General features: G+C 49.5%; 6 protein-coding genes across 6 annotated transcripts; 3 read left to right on the forward strand and 3 right to left on the reverse strand.

Moving 5' to 3' along the window:
• Window positions 1-1,075: 1,075 nt before the first annotated feature.
• Window positions 1,076-2,788, reverse strand: PFICI_07482 (uncharacterized protein; the record flags this gene model as incomplete). The annotated part of the gene is made up of 5 exons (XM_007836063.1): window positions 1,076-1,284; window positions 1,339-1,471; window positions 1,521-2,168; window positions 2,232-2,327; window positions 2,417-2,788. The coding sequence occupies 5 exons, from the start codon at window positions 2,786-2,788 to the stop codon at window positions 1,076-1,078; spliced, it is 1,458 nt and encodes a 485-aa protein (XP_007834254.1).
• Window positions 2,789-5,645: 2,857 nt separating this feature from the next.
• PFICI_07483 (uncharacterized protein) lies at window positions 5,646-6,954 on the forward strand (the record flags this gene model as incomplete). Its single annotated transcript, XM_007836064.1, has 3 exons — window positions 5,646-5,705; window positions 5,766-5,909; window positions 5,968-6,954. 3 exons carry the CDS (start codon window positions 5,646-5,648, stop codon window positions 6,952-6,954), a joined length of 1,191 nt encoding a protein of 396 aa, XP_007834255.1.
• Window positions 6,955-11,690: 4,736 nt separating this feature from the next.
• PFICI_07484 (uncharacterized protein) lies at window positions 11,691-12,907 on the reverse strand (the record flags this gene model as incomplete). The annotated part of the gene is made up of 2 exons (XM_007836065.1): window positions 11,691-12,303; window positions 12,360-12,907. The coding sequence occupies 2 exons, from the start codon at window positions 12,905-12,907 to the stop codon at window positions 11,691-11,693; spliced, it is 1,161 nt and encodes a 386-aa protein (XP_007834256.1).
• A 747-nt stretch (window positions 12,908-13,654) lies between these two features.
• On the forward strand, window positions 13,655-14,670 carry PFICI_07485 (uncharacterized protein; the record flags this gene model as incomplete). Its single annotated transcript, XM_007836066.1, has 2 exons — window positions 13,655-13,844; window positions 13,928-14,670. The coding sequence occupies 2 exons, from the start codon at window positions 13,655-13,657 to the stop codon at window positions 14,668-14,670; spliced, it is 933 nt and encodes a 310-aa protein (XP_007834257.1).
• Window positions 14,671-15,167: 497 nt separating this feature from the next.
• Window positions 15,168-16,986, forward strand: PFICI_07486 (uncharacterized protein; the record flags this gene model as incomplete). The annotated part of the gene is made up of 4 exons (XM_007836067.1): window positions 15,168-15,296; window positions 15,357-16,357; window positions 16,422-16,630; window positions 16,712-16,986. The coding sequence occupies 4 exons, from the start codon at window positions 15,168-15,170 to the stop codon at window positions 16,984-16,986; spliced, it is 1,614 nt and encodes a 537-aa protein (XP_007834258.1).
• A 370-nt stretch (window positions 16,987-17,356) lies between these two features.
• On the reverse strand, window positions 17,357-18,660 carry PFICI_07487 (uncharacterized protein; the record flags this gene model as incomplete). Its single annotated transcript, XM_007836068.1, has 2 exons — window positions 17,357-18,120; window positions 18,177-18,660. 2 exons carry the CDS (start codon window positions 18,658-18,660, stop codon window positions 17,357-17,359), a joined length of 1,248 nt encoding a protein of 415 aa, XP_007834259.1.
• Window positions 18,661-18,838: the final 178 nt, after the last annotated feature.

Here is an 18,838-nt window from a genome sequence, read left to right on the forward strand (position 1 = left end):
GATCACTGACGGTTGACATGCAATGCATCAGATGGTGCACAATCCTTTTAAGCATACGTACTGGCATGTGAATCCATGCAACCATCTCATTAGCCCCAGTTAAAATTCATACACACAGCAGATGTGATGGGAACACGACGCTGTTAGCGATCAGGCAAGATTCACTCACATATCTGGGTTAGGGCACATTACCGGGTATGGTGGCCACTGTTGAAAGAGTGCTACTCGACTGGATTCCCTCAAATCTGTTTACATGTCAATCGCGCCTATCTTCGTACATTGTTGCCATTATAGGCATACTTTCGAGGCCGTAACCTTATGTAATGCAAGTCAATGCACGTGTTGCGACGCGTGATCATGTCATAAAGTAGGATGCAGACGGGGATTTGATAAGGCTGTTGGATTCAGGCGATATCCTCCTTCTCCTGTACGGCCAGAGCCAACGACTGTCCTACTTTTGGTTCACTTCAAGTTTCTGAGATTCCCTGCAAATCAGACCTTTTCATCTCGTAAATGCTTCAATCCACGTCACAAGAGACCACCACTCCACGCATCCATCATCAGCACCCAAGCATATAACCGCCCGTTCCAGCTCATCTGAAGGGGGCAATGCAGAACATAGGAATAGTATCGGCGTAACATCGTAACGTCTGTAAATCCCACACATGCAGAGTGGTATCGTATCAAGAAAAGAAAATAAATAAGCCAAGATTTTCTTTCAAACAGACCGCGGAACATTCATGGCTTTTGCCTGGTCAGATCATGGCAGTGCTGGAATCAAGGAGACAGAGAAATGCGAAATCAAAGAATGAAATACGAGCCTAGAAAATGAGGAGGAACAAGAAAGGAAAAAGAAAACATATCCCCCAAGTCTTTGACCTATCTCTCCATCTCGATCCCTCTGCAGAATGCTTTTTTGGCGAAACATTGAAAAATGGTCAAGGATATCATGAGCACATAGAACATCGTGTTTCAGACCTTTTCCCCCTCCCACAAGAAACCTGACCCTCAAGTCGAATATGTGAAGAAATGAAAATGGAATGGAAATTGTCGGATACCTAGACGTTGGGGCGGTTTAGCCCTGGTACCCTTGGAAACCATTGTTAAAGTTCTGGCCTGGAGGCGGAGAGGACCACTGCTGGTTAGGTCCCTGCTGACCACGGCCGTAGCCACCAGCACTGGGAGGACCACCATAGCCCATGGGCTGCGCGTTGTAGCCTGCTGGAGACTGCGCAGGAGCTCCAGCGTATGGCTGTTGCTGAGCTACGGGCGTGCCGTATTGACCTAGTTGCTGTTTAGCAGACGGAAGTAAACGAATAATCCAGGCAGACAACTTACCACCGTACTGGGGAAAGTAGGTAGAAGGCGTGCCAGGGTAGCCACCAGAGGCGTGAGCACTCTGAGGGCTGTAGGCCTGCTGCGAGGGATCGAAACCACCAGTCGCAGAGTTGGGAGTCTTATCCTTGCCCCACTGCTTCTTGTTAGCAACCCTCTTGCCAGGTTCACATTGATTGACTTACACTGCACTTCAGAGGACGCCCATTGACCTGGTATCCGTTAAGTTGGCAGATCGCCATGGCGGCATTCTCGTGTGTATCCATCTTGATGAACGCAAAGCCTCGGTCTGACTGCATCCGCGACTCCTGTACATAACCAAAGTTCGAGAAGAGGGGAACCAGATCGTTCTGGGTTGTGTAGGGCGTCAAGTTTCCTACATAGCAGGTCGTCTGCCACGCAGGTGTCTGACCAACGATCATATCGTAGCTCTGGATGCCGTGCGTAGGGAAATGATGGTGGCCGTAAGGAGTAGTGGGTGTCATTCCCATGGCAGCCATTGCCTGTTGCTGTGCAATCGAAGGCTGGCCCTTCTGGTTGGCCCAATTGCATCGAATGGCTCGAGAACCGAGCCACTCTCCGTCCATGGAACTCAGTGCCTTCTCGGCATCGGCGCGATCGCGGAAAGCAACGAATCCGTAGCCACGAGAACGACCAGTCTTCATATCCCACATGACACGTGCCTCAGAGATTGTGCCAAACGCCGAGAAAGCTTGGAGGAGAACTTCGTCGTTAACTTCGTTCGAGAGATCACCGACAAAGATGTGGAAGTGGCCAGATGTATCCTCCTTGCTAGTCGTGTTCGACTGGTAGGCCCAGTTGACGCGGATTTCCTAGAAGTAAACCTTGATAAGCATTTTGGACAAGCAGGGACCGGGGGAGGTGACCAGGCTTACCGACTGGTGAACGCGACGGCCGTTCAGTGTCTGCAAAGCACGTTCGGCAGCACCAGGGTCGTCGTACTCGATGAAGCCATAGTTGTAGCCCTTTTGCTGGTTAAAGGTGTCAGTTGTTTGACGTATAGCATGAATACAACGAGCAAAACGCTGTATTGTATGTTCAATCGTTCACGGCCACTCACATTCTTGTCAGGGATGATCTTCACATTCTGAACATGACCAGTAGTCTCGAAGATTTGGCGAAGAACGTCCTCCGTGACACGGGGGTCGAGTCCACCGACGTAAAGAGCCCTCTTGTTAGGTTCGGGAGCCATGCGGCGGGCAAAGGGACCGCCACTGCTAGGGGACATCATGCCACTCTGATCGCCGGACAAGGGAGAGGTAATGGCAGTCGGAATCGGGTTCGTGTTCTGCGGAATGTGCAGCGGCGGCGGCGGCATGTGAGCCGGGTTGGACTGGCCATTCTGGCCGCCTTCGAAGCCAGGAGCGCCAGCATTGGGCTGGGGTGGAGGCGGCAGTTGACTCGAGGTCTGGGGCGGTCCGTTCTCAGCCATGATGTTGGTGTGTTGCGGGATCGCGAGGGTTCGATGAGGTGGTGAGGAGGTGACACAAGGATTATTTCTTTTTTGGCAGTTCAGTGTTGCTCGAAACTCGACAGCACAGCGCGCAAAGCAAGATTGGCGGGTGAAGGTGGGAGGCGGTGGGCCAATGAGAATCCGAAATCGCAAACGGTTGTCGCGACCTGGTATTCGCTGGAAAAGCGACCGAACAGACTGCTCAAAAAAAAAGTCACAGGCTTGCTTGGTGAGATAGAGACAGTGGATGATTGCAGCTTCTGCAACCAATTCAAATCGCTGATTCCGGCGGGGCTCAAGGAGATTGTAATTAATCTAGTGAGGGCAGCACAACGCAATAGACAGAGAGTCCTTGGTTGTAGCCAGATTGCTTCTTGGGCGGAATTTGTTCTTGTGCAGATGCTCGTAAGAGTTGGAGCCTCGAGCAAGACAGGCGCGTTCCAGAATACAAGGCTAAGCGCTCACACGAATGCGACGGAGAGGAAATGCGATGCGAATCCAGGGGAAAGGCAGTGCTAGATGCTGCTGCGGTTCGAAACAATCGAAGATGACGCCAACGCCGAAACGATGCGATGCGATACGATGTAACACGATCTGGCCTGCTTTCTAAAAGATTTGAAAACAACAGGAGAGTGACTGGGCACGGGTGGCCAGTCAGGAGATTGTACCGGTCGAGCGGCGGATTGACAAGGGAAAGCGAAGAAGCAGACTTGAATCGACGAGGACCGCGACGACGAAAGGCAACCACTAACTAGATATTAGTGGAGGCGATTGACTTGGTAGGAAGGCTGCTGCGGCGGCGACGATGAAGAAGAGAGGAGACGACCAAAAAAGGACAATGAGAGGGAATAGAGAAGAAAGGAAACTGCCTTGGAGGAGTCCCCCGGGTTTTGACACACAAAATCACCGGATACGTTGATTTTCTCTGCCGATTCGGACGATGAAGAAGAGGAAAGAAGAGAAGAAGGGAAAGCAAACGGGAATCTCTCGTCACGCAAAAAATGGCGGATGAACCTTGGGTTTCTTTGGGATTTGACGGCGGGTAGGCAGAGGCGCCGACGCTGGGGTTCGCTCTAAGCCAGCTTGCCAGATTGGTCCCTTGATGCCCTTTTCAGGTCGCTAAAGCAGAAGCTTGGACGAGGGAGGGACACGCTTCCCCTCCAAGCCCATTCATTCTAGCGAGGGGCATTGCTTGGACCGGCGACAAAATATGGAGATTTGGGGTTCTATGCCGACCCTAGGTGTGTTCTTCACAATCGCGCATGTAACCACATTGGAAAAAAGTGTGAGGATTTTGTCTCGCAGTTCACCTACTTACTCATCGATCGCACATTGTCTCTTTACCTTTACTATATTATCCAATACTAATATGCAGTGACATATGTACATCAGATCATGTAGACTCTTTTGAAGAACACAAGTAACATGGAATGCATCCTGAATCTCTCCCTAAGTGGTACGCGCCGGGTTCGTGGCACTGAAACTGCATGTGCAACGCACAATTCCAAGGTATACCAATGCAATCAATTGAACAATGATCAAAAATTCGTCTGGCTGAATGAGAACGAAGCATTCAACAAAGCCCTTTCTCAAAAATCGACCAGGCAAGTTATGACTTCAAACCACTTACCATGTATATTTCTGTAGGTGTGGGGGTGGTTGGAGCAATCTGATCGATTCCAGAGATTTGGTTCGGTTCATTCCCGCCGAGCCGTTGGACATACACACACTGAACAATGTCAGCTCCAAGTTCCCTCCATCCCAACGCTTGTGCGGGACTGTCAACACTTTTCCTCCCCGTTTCGTACATTGAAATCGGCGACAACCGTCAATGTCAGTATTTTGCATCGTGTAGCCCTTGTAGACGGAAGCATTGCCCTTCATTAATCATGAGGCCTTGACATGAGGCTCATATCCACTCAAGTGACGACCCATGTTACTCAGAACTGACAACCTGGTAAAGTGCTACAACAGATGCCATAGCAACATATCTGAGCGTACAGCGCATTCCATGGAATAATTACTTTGTACCAGTCTGGCCTTTGATAAGACCCTGCATGATTTGCCAAGATGAAGGTTCCGGCGCGGTATCATAATCCTTCATTTTCTTTGCAGGGTGCTTGCGTATCAAGCGCCGAAATTCCGTGCTCTATCCCTACGTCTTGCCAGTAATGCAGGTCGTAGTTGTCCATCAATTGCACCACGGCAGCCAGCATAAGATCTGACAGAAGAGCAGCATGTCTTCTCATCTCCCAAATGGCGTTTTAGATTGAAGATTGATGCACAAAGAAGCCGCCAGAGGATGTGTCTCTATCCAAACTTGGCAGACTTTTCGTCCATGATCGCGCAACACACAATGTTCAGATGACAGTTGGGCGGCGGCTACCTTAAACCCCCCCAGGGACGGGTTTTAGCCTTGGTCATCCAACCCCACGGCCGGCGATCCAATCTGGGATTCAGGGTCAGGAACAAGGTGCAAAGAAGGCAAGGCAAGCAATGTGGGGCCCGACCCCGTCCAAATGTCACACACGTATCCGGAGGTAGCGTGGCATTGAAGCATTTTTAGCGATCGGTGCTAAAGAGACTCCCGCACAGGCTTTCTAACCTTATTCTTACTCCATTCAATCAATCGCCTGCTTCTTCAGCCTTCAGGGTCCCCCCTCCACCCATCAATCACGGCCCTTGCATATAGTCTGCGACTCCATATCAAGGTTTCTTTGCTTTGGCGTGCTTTCGACTCTTCCGTCTAGCTACCTCGGCCACTTTTCCCACAGTCGTCATCATTTCTCACCAAGAGCGAGCTCTCTTTCACCTACCTTGTCGTTGATCATTCGCCATGGCGGCCGCTCAGGCAAAAGATCCTCTGGATGTCCTCCAAGCCATGTTCCGAGAAGCGGTAGGTATCATCGCGCAACGTCTTTCCGATCACTCCACTAATGCCATTCTTCGGTTCTAGTTAGTCCAGACTGGTAAGGCCATCAAGGCATCGCAGAAGGACGGGACTAGAAATGGGGCCAGCGCCGGTGTCGCATTGCGCACCAAAATGCCCGAGACCATGAAGACATATCACTATGCTCTAGACGATATCGAGAGCGAAATCGTGCGTTGATGATTTCACATGGCTGTTTGCGAGCTTATCACTGACTTATTATACGCAGACCAGGGCCAAGGCAGTTCTCCTGCGAGATCTGCAAAAGCTTCAAGCAGCCAGGGCTCCCGTTGTCGTCCCATCACCTGTTGCTCCGCCCGCTCCCATGGTGCCGGAGCCTCAACAGCCGGCGGCGTTAATGATGGACATGCCATCGGCAGCTGCCCATACTGTCAACACTAATATCAACTTCCAGCCTACCCGGGAGGAGACCAAGAGGGCACCATTCCCCGACATGGGCATGGGTCTTTCATCAGACGTGCCAGATCTGTCGTCAGATATGAAACCACCTACAGCTTCACCACGCCCTGCTTCTGCTTCTGGAAAGACGGGTGTAGTAAAGCAAGGGACGCCTCCGATCAAGCAATCCCCAAAACTCACACAAATGAACAAGATCACCCCTGTGCCGCCGCCGCAAGTGCCTCAACCATCGGCGATGGGACCAGCAACACAAAAAGCAGTGGTCTCCCCACCTCAGCCTGCTGCTGCTCAAGTTGCTCAAGATAGTTCCCTTGACGCCATGCTCGCTCTGCCCCCCACAGGCGGTGCTGCCACTGCCGACATGACCGGCGGTGAGCTCAATTTCACCAACATGGAGTTTACTCTAGCACCTCCGTCCGACGGCCAATCTCAAAACGCGCCACCCGCTCCAATGCAAGAGTTTGACATGTCTGCATTCACAACACAGGATATGGGAGGAGACCAGACGGCTATGGATAAGAACAATAATACCAACAACAATTCGTCTAGTGCTGCTCCAGCCAATGCTGTGGGCACAACATCTGCGAAGGCTGCCGAAGTTACAGCTCAGACAGGAAGTCAAGACTCAATGTATGATTTGAGTAATATCGACAATGGTAATGGCGATCAGATGGACCTGGACTTGAGTTTAGGCGGAGGTGGAGAGGTTCACGATAGCACTTTCAACGATCTGTTCTTTGAAGACGCTGATGGAGGCATGGGACAATTCGATGATGCCTTTTTTGGGCTCGAGTAGGCGATTTATTTATACTCGAGGATCTTAGCAGAAGGCCAATGTTCTGTGGCAAACAGATGCAAGTTGATCTCATAGTGAGGTGGTTCGAAGAATTATATTACCGGCTTGGTATCTCTCAGGCACCACAGCACAAACAAGATTCTCCATCACTCTCTTGGTGAGCAAAAAGAACTTCTACTGCTATATAGTTGACAGGCTCCAACCAAATGCCCAGTGATTACCTCTCAGGTTATCGAGCAGCTAGACACATGATTTTGAAATTGCGAGTGGGACAACCGTGACATGGACTCTGCTCTACGCTCAAGGTTCCTTGGGTTACCGGCACATCGGATGGCATTTGAAGATTTTGAAGATTTTAGACTTTGAATATGAAGGCTTTGCTTTCATTAGTAGCTGTTACTTCTTTCCATTATGTCAGTCCAGCTGGCCAAACCCAACCTATACGTTGTCAGCGTTCTAACCAGCGTCGATATTGCTCTCTAAAAACCAAAGGGCGTGTCCACTTTAACAAGGCTTTTGGTCTTATTGCTCTATCATATACCCATTTATTGTGAAGTTTTCGGGACCAACTTTTCTCTTTATGCATTACTCGGGGATTATATGGATTCGTTGCCGCTAGATTCGCAATACCCTTAAACCTTTATTCCAGCTTTACAGTCGAATTTTATAGTACTTGCTTGGACAGAGAGTCATCGTAAGCAGGTGCTTCCGTGACCAATTCACTTCATTGTGCGTTATAATTCTGAACATGTCTAGTACTCCCTGAGTAAAGGGTGCCATGGCGCTCTAGTCTTCGAAAGAAAAGTAATGCTATAATACTTTGCTTTATGTGCTCTCTTATGTCCTCAGTCCAGTTCCAGGGGGGAAAACTGCTAAGCTTCACCTCTATGTAACGAGGAGAAGCGAGGCTTGTTATGGGAGCAACAGTCTGTTAATCCTCACGCAGCATAACACCTATGCGCGTTTCTATTCGTCGAGGACTTTTGGGTTCACAATTATAACGCGCCTCAAGGTTGCCTAAGATTGCTGTGCACGGCAATTGCGCCAGAGGTGTTCGCTGACACGGGGGCGTTTTAGGTACGCCCGGCTTGAATGGTACCTACCTACCTAGTAGGCAGGGAAGAATCCGACTAATGCACATTTCACATTTTCTTGGCGAAGAGAGGGGTGAAAACGGGGTTGGCATTTTCTATTATATCATGAACAAATCTTCAGTTGACTTTCCTCAGGCGTGGTTTTAACTTCTTCCATTTATGTTTGTCCAAGACTTACATTGGTCCTTGTATATTTCATGAGGCTTAAATTTACAACTATGCTTCGCTTTTCCTTTCGATTGCCCCTGGGCCACAATGGCTTTCGCGGTCTCGCCAACATCGCTATCTACATATTCGTGGCATCTTTGATTGCAACTGCTTCTGCCTCCGGACATGACACTCTTCCAATTCATCGTGACCCGTCATCACAGATACAAATACCAAACATTGTTACCGCCGGTATGACTACAAACTGGATCTTGTCAACGTATTCAACAGCTATGGATTTTTCCTTCAACCTCATAGTAACCTTGAAGACTGGAATATTCGCTGTCGGGTCTATATGCCGGATGTACCCTCTAAATCTAGTCCTATGGTCCCTCTGTGTCGCTCTTGTGGGAGTATCTTGTGCTTTCGAACAGGTGCCCAGCCATGTGAGGTTTTGGTTGTAAGTTTTCCGATTGTGTCCGAGTTACGCTCGTCTGAAGTAGGACACTTCCCTATGTCCGACTTATTCGATGATGGAGTTATTTTACGGGAGAGTACCCATACTCACAAAAGCTGCTCCCAAGTGCTACGTGCCTCACATTCTCTTGGTTGGTAACGACCATCTTGCATATCTACGGACACATAAGGAGATTCCAGAGCATTGGACGTGCCGATTCGTAGGTTACTATGCTACTCAGCTTTCCTTGAGATCCGTATCTGACGTTTGTGCTAATCGTGCACATCATTGCAGATTTATCGTGACAACAGCCGTGTTGTCCTTCGCCTTTATTAAAGCATTCGCTATCCTTGGCGGTTATGATATAGTCGCTCTGATCCGAATTCCCCCATGTTTTACTTTGGCAGCGTGGATTTCAAGCCGCTGGTGCAATCTCAATGCTACACCAGAAGCACAAGCCGGTGTTTGAATTGGTGCATCTTCCTGCTTCTTGGCATACTTGTTTGAACATTTTGGAGGTCTCCTTCAGGCTGTTCATACTCATTCATACCCTGCTGGGAGATCAGTCCGTGTTATAACATTATAGAAATGACATGGAAAAGATTGGGTATGATGGATAGCGGCATGGCGAGCAGGGAAACGAGTTGGCGCATATTGCGATTTTCTCAAAACACAAGCGTGTTACTAGGCAAGGGAGTGTTGTTCCATTCGAAAGGGTCTGCTTTGGAGTAAGTTGGAAATCACGGTTCAAGGTTCGGATGATGGATAAATACTGGGCATAGGGCGTGGGGAGCAAAAGTCGGTCATTGAGCTAGCAGCAAACTATATTTCGTACCGCGTTTCTTGAACCAGTCCCGCCAGTAATTTATTAGATATTCCTTTACAAAACGAGTAATGACTATGTAATCACGAAGCCGCAGTGGTTGTTGAAAGGCGATTCCGGCCCAGTTTTCTCCCGGCGGAGGGTTTGGGACTGTCGTGCAACTATCCCAGCGTCGCGCCGGGAGAGTCAACCTTGCTTCAATTCATATGACGCTCAAAGTATCATGAGTCTCATAGATTCAGGCGTGCGAAACAGATAATGGGTATGTTTCGATAGGCTGTAGATGCAGCCGACAGTGGATAGGGTTGGGATCTTGGCCGTGTTCCCTCCCAAACCAACCAACGCAACAGGCCGTCAAAGAGTATTATGCAGAGACACCTGCACACCCACATACGCCATCTACTTGAAAGGTACCTACATATTTGCCTTGTTCCGGCTGCCAGTGGAGGGAGCTGGAAGCACTGTACATGTACCGCAGGGGACGCCAAGCACAACGTGCTCCCGTCCCATTTTCTGAAGACCTTCCAGACCATGTGATTTGTTTCTTTTCCACTACCACCTTGCCAATCCAGGACAACCTCCTGGTGTTTGTCATTGGCCAGAACTCCAGTCCCTGTTTTTTTTCCCTTTGGTTGTTTGCAGCAATATTCATTTTACTATTTCTGTCCTCACGCCCCCTTAGCATATCTTTCTCTTGCATACTTATACCTCAAGACTGCCTCTTTCATTTGTCCTTGAAATCCCTATTCCAACGGCGCACAAATTCAAAACTATGGTTTGCCTTAGGAATCAATCATTTCGGTGCAATAGCTGTCACGCACTTGCTTACATAGCGATGTTGCTCTTTTTTTTATCATTTGTTAGCACCGCATATGCCACGGCGCCAGGCATATCTCCGAGCATCCAACAACCTGTAGCAGCTCATTTGACGACAACACTTGATATTCCCCACATTCGTACTGCTGTCGCAAACCCGAGGGCACACACATATCCAACAACCTCAATAATCACCCGTGGCACTCTGACCCATTTATGGGATGCAGTAACCCCTTTTTGGTCGAAATGTCGAATTCACGCCTTGAAGATCGCGCTATGGTCTCTCTGTATATCTCTCATGGTTTTCTCTTGTATCATTGAACATGACACAAGTCCGATAAGACTTTGGCTGTAAGTCAACGACGATTTATTATTCATTATATAGCTAGCACCCGCAGCCTAATCTACCCCACACCCCTATTTCCCCTGCCCTCCCTTCTTCTTCGTCTCCCTGGTGCGCGATCCTGCTAACTAGGTTACATAGGTAGGTACCCATGAGCATCAAATAGGTCCTCATGTACAGAGTACCTGTGGGATTTATGCTAACATGTATTCCACACTAGCGCATTATGCCTAGCATTCTCCTGGCTCGTTATAATCAGCCTGCATCTTCATAAAGTTATCCGAAAATTCCAGATCCGCGGACGTGCTGATTCGTAGGTCATATTACTGAGTTTCCTATTATACACGATTCCCGAATCTTCTAATTATATAAAAAAAAAATCGCTAATGTAATACACGAAGCTTCATCGTAACTACAGCAATGTTGTCTTTCATTTTTATCAAGGCATTCGCTATACTTGGAGGCTATAGTATAAGCGCCCTTTTACGGGTCCCTTTATGCTTTACCTTGGCAGTATGGATTACAAGTCACTGGTGCAATTTTGATGCGACGCCGCAAATCCATTTCGGCCCCTAAACCTCTTACACATCCTTCGTTTCGCTCAACACTCATGTATTACCGGTGCAAGAGGTCTTTTCATCTCCAAAATCAGGTCTTGGATGGTGGATAGAACAGAAAGGATATGGGACTTGGGACTATAGGGTTGGCAAACAGTGGCATGGTACATGGAAAAGGAGTCAACGGATGCTAGGACTTTATTGGTATCAATACATTCCGAGAAGAACCGCGTTATTGAAAATTGGTTAGAGCACGACGCAATGACGGACTGCAAGGACCGAGATTTGTCGGGACATGACGATAGAATTATTGGCATAGAGATACTGCTTGTTCTCGCTTGCTATGTAGTTTATGCATTCATTTTCTAGATTCGTTCCACGGTAAATGTAGTTCCAGCGACCAAGCACATGGAACCTACCAGATACATTGAAGACCACGATCACGTATCCATCTGAGGCCATTGAATAAGAACTATTCAACGTACATGTGTCTCTAGTATCAATTACCAGGTCTAATAGGCTTCGGGCCTTGAACATAATCAAAAGTCCCAATAACATTCGTCAACCAAACATCCTGAGCACCTTGAGGAATGATGGGGTCGCCGCCAAATTGTGAACCCGACAAGAAGGTGTGCGGGAATCCAGGATCAAACATGTTTGCCTTTTCAATCTCCAGCAGGTCGTCATCAGACAAGCTGACCTTTAAACCTTCCACAGCGTCCTCGAGATGTTGCAAGGTGCGGGTGCCCACGAGCGGAAAGACGTACGGCTCCTTTTGCATCACATAGGCCAGGGCAACCGTGTGAAGCTTTGTCCCCTTGGCGACTGAGATGCTCTCCATTTGTCTCGATACCGCTCGGTACTTTTCGCTAATGGGGCCCTTCCTCCCGGGGTTGTTGCTCTCTCGCTCCTTGTAGGCCTGTTCCGTCTGGAACTTTCCGTGGCCGAGGGCGCCGTAGGGAATCAGAGCCATGCCCTCGTCCCTGCACATGGGAATAATGTCGCGCTCAAAGTCGCGCACGGCGGCGTTCCATAGTCCTTGGTAGGCAACGAATTGACGGAGGCCGTGGTCGCGCGCATACTGGTTGGCCTTGGTGACGACCCACGCCGGACTAGATGGTGTGAGTAGATGTCTTGGCGGGAACTGTGCGAGTACAATGCATCTTACCAGTCAGAAATACCCAAGTAATTGACCTTGCCAGCGACAACGAGATCATTCAGAGCATGCATCAATTCCGGGATGGTGGAGTTGTAGTCCCACCAGTGAACGTAGAAGAGGTCAATGTAGCTGGTCTGCAAGTTTCGAAGCGAATTCTCCAGCGTCAGGCGAAGACTCTTGGTGCCGTTGCCTCCAAAATTGGACTGAATCTTGACATGCTTCTCGTGCTTGCGATACGGACTGGAATACTTGGTCGCAATGACAAATTCGTCGCGGTTGCCTCTGGCTGTGAACCATTCGCCGAGCCACTGCTCGGACTGCTGGGATTGATACCCGCACGCCGTGTCGAGGAAATTGCCGCCGAGCGCCCAAAACTTGTCGAGAATGGCAAAGGCCGTCTCCTTGAAACATTCACCCAGACGCGCTTTATCGGCCTCGCCAAAGCCCATGGTGCCTAGACAAAGTGGGGAGACACGGACATTTGCTGTTGGTGCCAGCTGCCGGTGACGGTAGAGGCGGGACTCTGGGGGTTCTGGAAACGGGAAGGGAGGCGCCATGATGAGAATTCGGATAAACGTAGCTCTATCGGTGCGCGTGGAAATTTTCCGAGATGCTCAAGTATAGGCATTGTATGGGGAAACTTGCTTCATCTTATATAGATTTCAAGGGTCAGTATTCTTACCAACCAAGCATGTTTTCACATGACGTGTGATAAGCAAACTGCATCTCTGGCTCATCTTTCGGTTCTCGTCGACCGGAGTTAGGATGAATATTTGCGATACTGGAAAGGCTTTCGGCAATAAACGAGTATATAGATATCGACTCAGACGTGTATTAGTCAGTATAGGGAATAGATCGATGCTAGTGTTTGTCTAGCCTCTAGCCAAGAGAGCTCATGCTTCTATTGGTCAATTTTTCATGACATAGGATAAGCAGACTGCATATTCCGTACTCTGAGTGGAGAACGTTGCAGCGGGAATTGCCGTAAGTGGAGACTACACTACCTCCATGAGTTCTTTCAGATTCAAACTGCGAGACCCTTCATTCACCTCTGCTCCTTCGAATGCTACATTTCTGCCAGCTCACCTATCAGCTGTCGATAGTAATTCGCGCCTTGATCTCCATGGTCCTTCGATGGCGGGGTTAACGACAGATAGGCGCAGATAAGCAAGTATAGTGACACCCTGAACGGCCATATACCCGGGCGAACCGCGGACCAGCGCTTCACAGGAGCGGTAACTAGGTACAAAGTCTACCGAGACATCAATCAAATTGGATCAAAATAGAGGACTTATTACAGAATCATGGCTCAAGCCGTATCTCCGGAAGTGGGTCTTGAAGTGACTGCCGGCCCAGGTGCTCCTCAAACGCGTGTCGAGCTGGTGCCAATGAGTCAACAAAACAATGTCCGTAAGCCCGAGGACGACTGGACTGGTATTACGAGTGCAGCCGAAAGGCGGAAATTGCAAAATCGCCTAAGCCAGAGACGTTATAGTAAGTGGTCAACTTGTAGACTCATTGCTCATCCATGGGCTGTCCCATGTCAGACGATGACAGATTGGTTAATTTCGCAACAGGACAAGCAAGAGCAAGAACTAAAAAGGAAACACAGACCCCTCCAACACCGCCCGAGTGCTCGGCTTCCACCACAAGTGCACAACGCAACCTGGCAGTCAAGTTCAGGGGTCTTGCTAATGCCGTTAATCACCATGACAATACGCACAATAGCCTCCTTGATAAGATGGGGCCATCAGTCCTGAGGAAAATGGCCGATGAATTCGAAATAATGATGCAACGAGACTTTCTGCTCGGATCGCCGAGAGTGGATTTGGTTCTCACCCTCATCCAATTCAATGTCTTTCGAGCTCTATTGAGCAATACGCAAAGTCTCGGATGGGATTTTCAATGGCTAGAGTGTGAAGAACCTGATTCACCGTGGACAGCCGCAGTCAATAACGAGGACGCTACATCAACATACTCGTCTTGTCCATTGAGCTTACAGCCCACTGACATGCAACGCAAGGTGCGGCACCATCCGTGGATCGACCTTTGGCCGATCCCGAAGATGCGTGATAACTTGTTATTGGCTGCGGGGCTATATGACGAAGATGAGCTGTGCAATGTGCTTCTGGAATTCAAGGACATCCCCAATGAGCAATCAGGCCTCTTGGTTTGGGGAGAGCCCTGGGATTCGGCTTCTTGGGAAGTCAGTGCAACGTTTGTCCGTCATTGGGCCTGGGCGATCCAAGGATGTGACGAGTTGCAGGCATCAACCAATAGATGGCGCATCGCGCGGGGTGAGAAACCGCTGAGGTGGTAGAGGCACGGAACGTAATTCTCAATTATGAGGGGAGAAGGCTGCGTTATTTCAGCACTGCCCAATTGGTGAAATGATGTAGTCAATACCAGTAAAAAAGCCAGAGAACCTGCCTGTTAACTTCAAAGATATTTCCCAAAGTACAAGCTACCGATTTTCTATAAATGTGCACGAATGTGATTGATGACGTATAATAAGCCAGTTGCATCCAATTGCCCCATTTTATATGTATCTACATCAACTTGAATGTAACTTCTCCGTCGCTGAACCCTGCATACATTTGAAATGCCAAGACCCTGACTTGCCTTATCTACTCCGTACATGACATGGAAACAAAGCAAGGAGAGCTAATCCCATCACATTGTCAATCAACTCAGATTGTCAATATAAGAATCAGTCAAGACGCCATATGCACAGTCCAAAAAGTGCCGTAGCAGGTTATTAAACTGACATGACCTTGAACCAAGCTCTCAATCTCATCTCCAGTGTACACGCCAATCATGTTTGTCGTGAGACTCTTTACCTCACTTCTCTTTGCTTATATATCCTGTGCTTTTTCGACTCAGGATGTCCTCTCCATAGCTCGGAACGATCAGTCATCAACTGCAGCAGAAAACTGTGAAAAGGCCGTAAGTGATACATATACTAGCCACTAGCTACAATACTCTCTGCTGACTTGCAATGATTAGTGCCAAGAGCTGAGCAGCAACTTTGGTCCCGCCCTTCACTTTGGTGACAATGACCCAACATTTGTCATCTGGGACAAGAAACAACAGGATGCCCAGCCCGCCTGCCGGGTGACGCCCGTGACGGCAGCAGAAGTGGCACAAGCCCTGACCATTGTCTCCTCGCACTGGTGTCGCTTTGCCGTCAAGGGAGGAGGCCACTCTACCAATGTCGATGCCTCTAACTCTGTCGGCGGCGTCACCATTGACCTGGGCGACATGGACCATATTGATTTGGCACCAGATGGTCGTTCTTGGGCGGATCTGGGGCCGGGACTGGTTCTCTCTGATGCATATACTTACTTGGAACAATACAACCTCACGAACATTGGAGGCCGGGTGGCTGATGTCGGCCTGCCAGGCTACCTCATAGGCGGGGGAATCTCAAATCTGTCACCTCAATATGGTCTGGCCGTGGATAACATTTATGAATATGAGGTATACACCACCCCCAACATTAATCTCAACGCCACTGCTTTTTTCTTTCTACCACCAACCCCCTTCCCTTTAATACGGATGATCGTTGACATATTCCAGCTCGTACTACCCAACGCCACCATTATCAACGTGACCCAGAGCAGCCAGCCAGACCTGTACTTTGCGCTGCGCGGCGGTGGCAACAACTTTGGCATCATCACCAATTTTCGCGTGCGGCTGATACCGCAGGGCCCAATGCTCAGCGGCACCAAGGTATATCACGCCAACTACACGCGGCAGATTGTCGACCAGACCTACCAGCTGACCACGACGCTCTCCAACGACACCTTGATGTGCTTCTCGAGTCGCTATGCTTATAACCAGACGCTGGACGAGTTCTCGGTTTCCATGACCCAAGCGTATGCCCAGCCGATTCTTGAGCCCCCGGTATTTGCCACCTTGAACGAGGTCCCGTACGAGTCGAGCACCGTACGCGTGGACTGGATGAGCAACTTTGCTCTGGAATCTGTCCAACCACCTGGTACTCGGTATGTCCCATCTCTTTAACAAATGGCTATGATTGAAGGGGGCATCAGCTTATGATTCTAATAGCCAACTCTTCGGCACGGTGACGTTTGATCCCTCTGGCGACTTGCATCAGCAGATACTAGACGTTTTTGAGGATGAAGTGAGCCAGGTAAAAGACATTCCTGGATTTACCTCATCTGTTGTTGTGTCGGCTCTACACATAAATGCCATCAAGGCAATGGAGGCAAGGGGAGGCAACGCCCTCGGTGTCGAGTCTGATGGGCCATTGGACAGTAAGTTTAGTTCCCCGCTGTTGCATCATCCACCCTCCTTCGGTACCTCATCAAGCTAACCAAATCCTCTTTTTTGCAAAGTCGCTCTCTTAACAGTTGGGTGGTCCAATGCTACAGATGATGCTGCCATGAACGCCTTTGCCGACACGTGGATTACACGCAGCATGCAGGCGGCATCAGATGTGGATAGACTACATCCATGGCTCTATATCAACTACGCCAAGGATACACAAGATCCCTTTTCAGGATACGGAAAAGTAAACAAGGCAAGGTTAATCAGTATTCAAGAAGCCATCGATCCAAAAGGTATCTTTACTTCGACCGGACTCTGCCGGGGATCGTTCAAACTACGATAAGACTGCTTCGGCGAGATTCTTTAGTTGAAAAGGGGTTGAAACTCTGGCCAAGTCTGGTCATGCTTACAGACAAGACGACGAAACAATGATAAAATTGGCATGGACTTTTTGTGCTCTCTCCATCGCATTCTTCCTTCGGAGCTGATAGCGTGATACGATGAGATATTCGAATACAGGCAAGAACGCCAGCGTAGTAGACGACATTTGGATCTTAAGGGTGCATTTACAAATGTATCATTATGATGAAAGCTATGTATATCGGACTAGGTATCATAAAATATATAAGAGAAGAAAAAAAAATCCATCGCTCTGCCGTCAATGAAGCAGCCATCCATCCACATGAATCTGACAAAATTAGTCTCGCAGGGACTTATGGGCCCTGCGTCACCTTGAACAGATCCGCCATGGACGTGTAAAAGTTCTCATTCCTCACTCCGGTCCAGTCCTTGTTCATGAAGCCCCAAGTCTCCTCAACATCGGTCGCGCCATTGCGGGCATAGTACGAGCCCTGAATAGCCCAGAGCGCCCAGTCCATATCGTTGCCAGTCATGTACTGCTTGATACAATCATAAAAGGTCTGCCCGGCATCCGTCAGGCCGTTATTGGGCCCAGTGGTGAGGTCGACGCCAAACTCGGACAGGAACAGGGGCGCCGTGTAAGCCTCGCCCTGGGCGAGCACGAACCCGTCAAAGAGACCGTACAGGGCCTGTTTTGCGTCGCAGTTATCGCCCGCCGCGGCGTACGTGACGCTAAACTCGTACGCGTGCATCTCCCAGACGTGCTTGCCGGCCCAGGCGCTGTAATCCAGATTCTTGGCCTTGAGGAAAGCCAGATCCTGCGTCGACTGCGTGCCGCCGACCAGTACCAAGACGTCGGGGTTGGCCTCGTGGACGCGCTCGCCGCCCTGCTGCATGAAGTTGTACCAGGCGCCGTGTCCGTCAAACACGTCCTGCAGGACCGGGTAGGGTCGCGGCTCGTTGCGGAGCGACATGGCGACCACGCCCGGGTGACTCGTGGCAAAAGTGGCCATGGCAGCCAGACCGTCGAGCCAGTTTTGCGTGTTGAAGAAGCGGCTGTTGGATGCTACGTAGGCTTGAGCCTCGTCCCACCAGCCATTTCCATCGTCCAGGTTACCTTGATATATGTATAAGTGATGTTGATCATAGGAAACGGAGACTAGAAATACTTACAGCACCAGCTAGCCTTGCTAACATGGTTGTCGAGTACCGTCATGACCTTTCTCTCCCAGAGAGCATCAATCACCGCAGCAAAGACATCCTGGGTGGTTGCATTCTCGACAAAGGGATTCTTCTCCGCCACTTGGGCATAGATAGCATTAAAGGCATCCGCGGACACATTAGCAGCGCTGGCGCCGGCGGTAAAGGACTCTTGGACACTGACGCCTGGGTCGAGGGCGTGGTCGATTGAGTAGGTCAGGCGCACACAGTTGAAGCCTTGCTGCTGGATAAAGTCGGCGATAAAGTCAATGGACTGCTTGTTGAGACCCTCGGGGATGTTGGCCTCCATGTGCCCGGGCCAGTTGATGCAGCGAAACTTGACCCGGTCGCCGGCGTCATCCAGAATCCATCGGCTGTCCGTCTTCAAGGGAAGCTGCTGGGCTAACACCGTACCCAGTACGAAACTTGAAGCTCCCAATAACGAAGCGAGCTTCATTGCAACAAATTAAAATTTAGTAGTAAAGTTGAACAATATTGATTGAGTGATTCGTTCAGTGAGAACCACGACAGAGTAAATTGGAGGCCTGGCTCATGCAGTGAAATGAAGGGATCTTCTGATCATCACAACTCCACCGTTGTGACTTCGCGACATGGGAAGATCTGTGGGGTCAAGA

This window comes from Pestalotiopsis fici (genome assembly GCF_000516985.1).
Source record: "Pestalotiopsis fici W106-1 unplaced genomic scaffold PFICI_Scf_5, whole genome shotgun sequence".
In the NCBI taxonomy this organism is placed as follows: Eukaryota; Fungi; Ascomycota; class Sordariomycetes; order Amphisphaeriales; family Sporocadaceae; genus Pestalotiopsis; species Pestalotiopsis fici.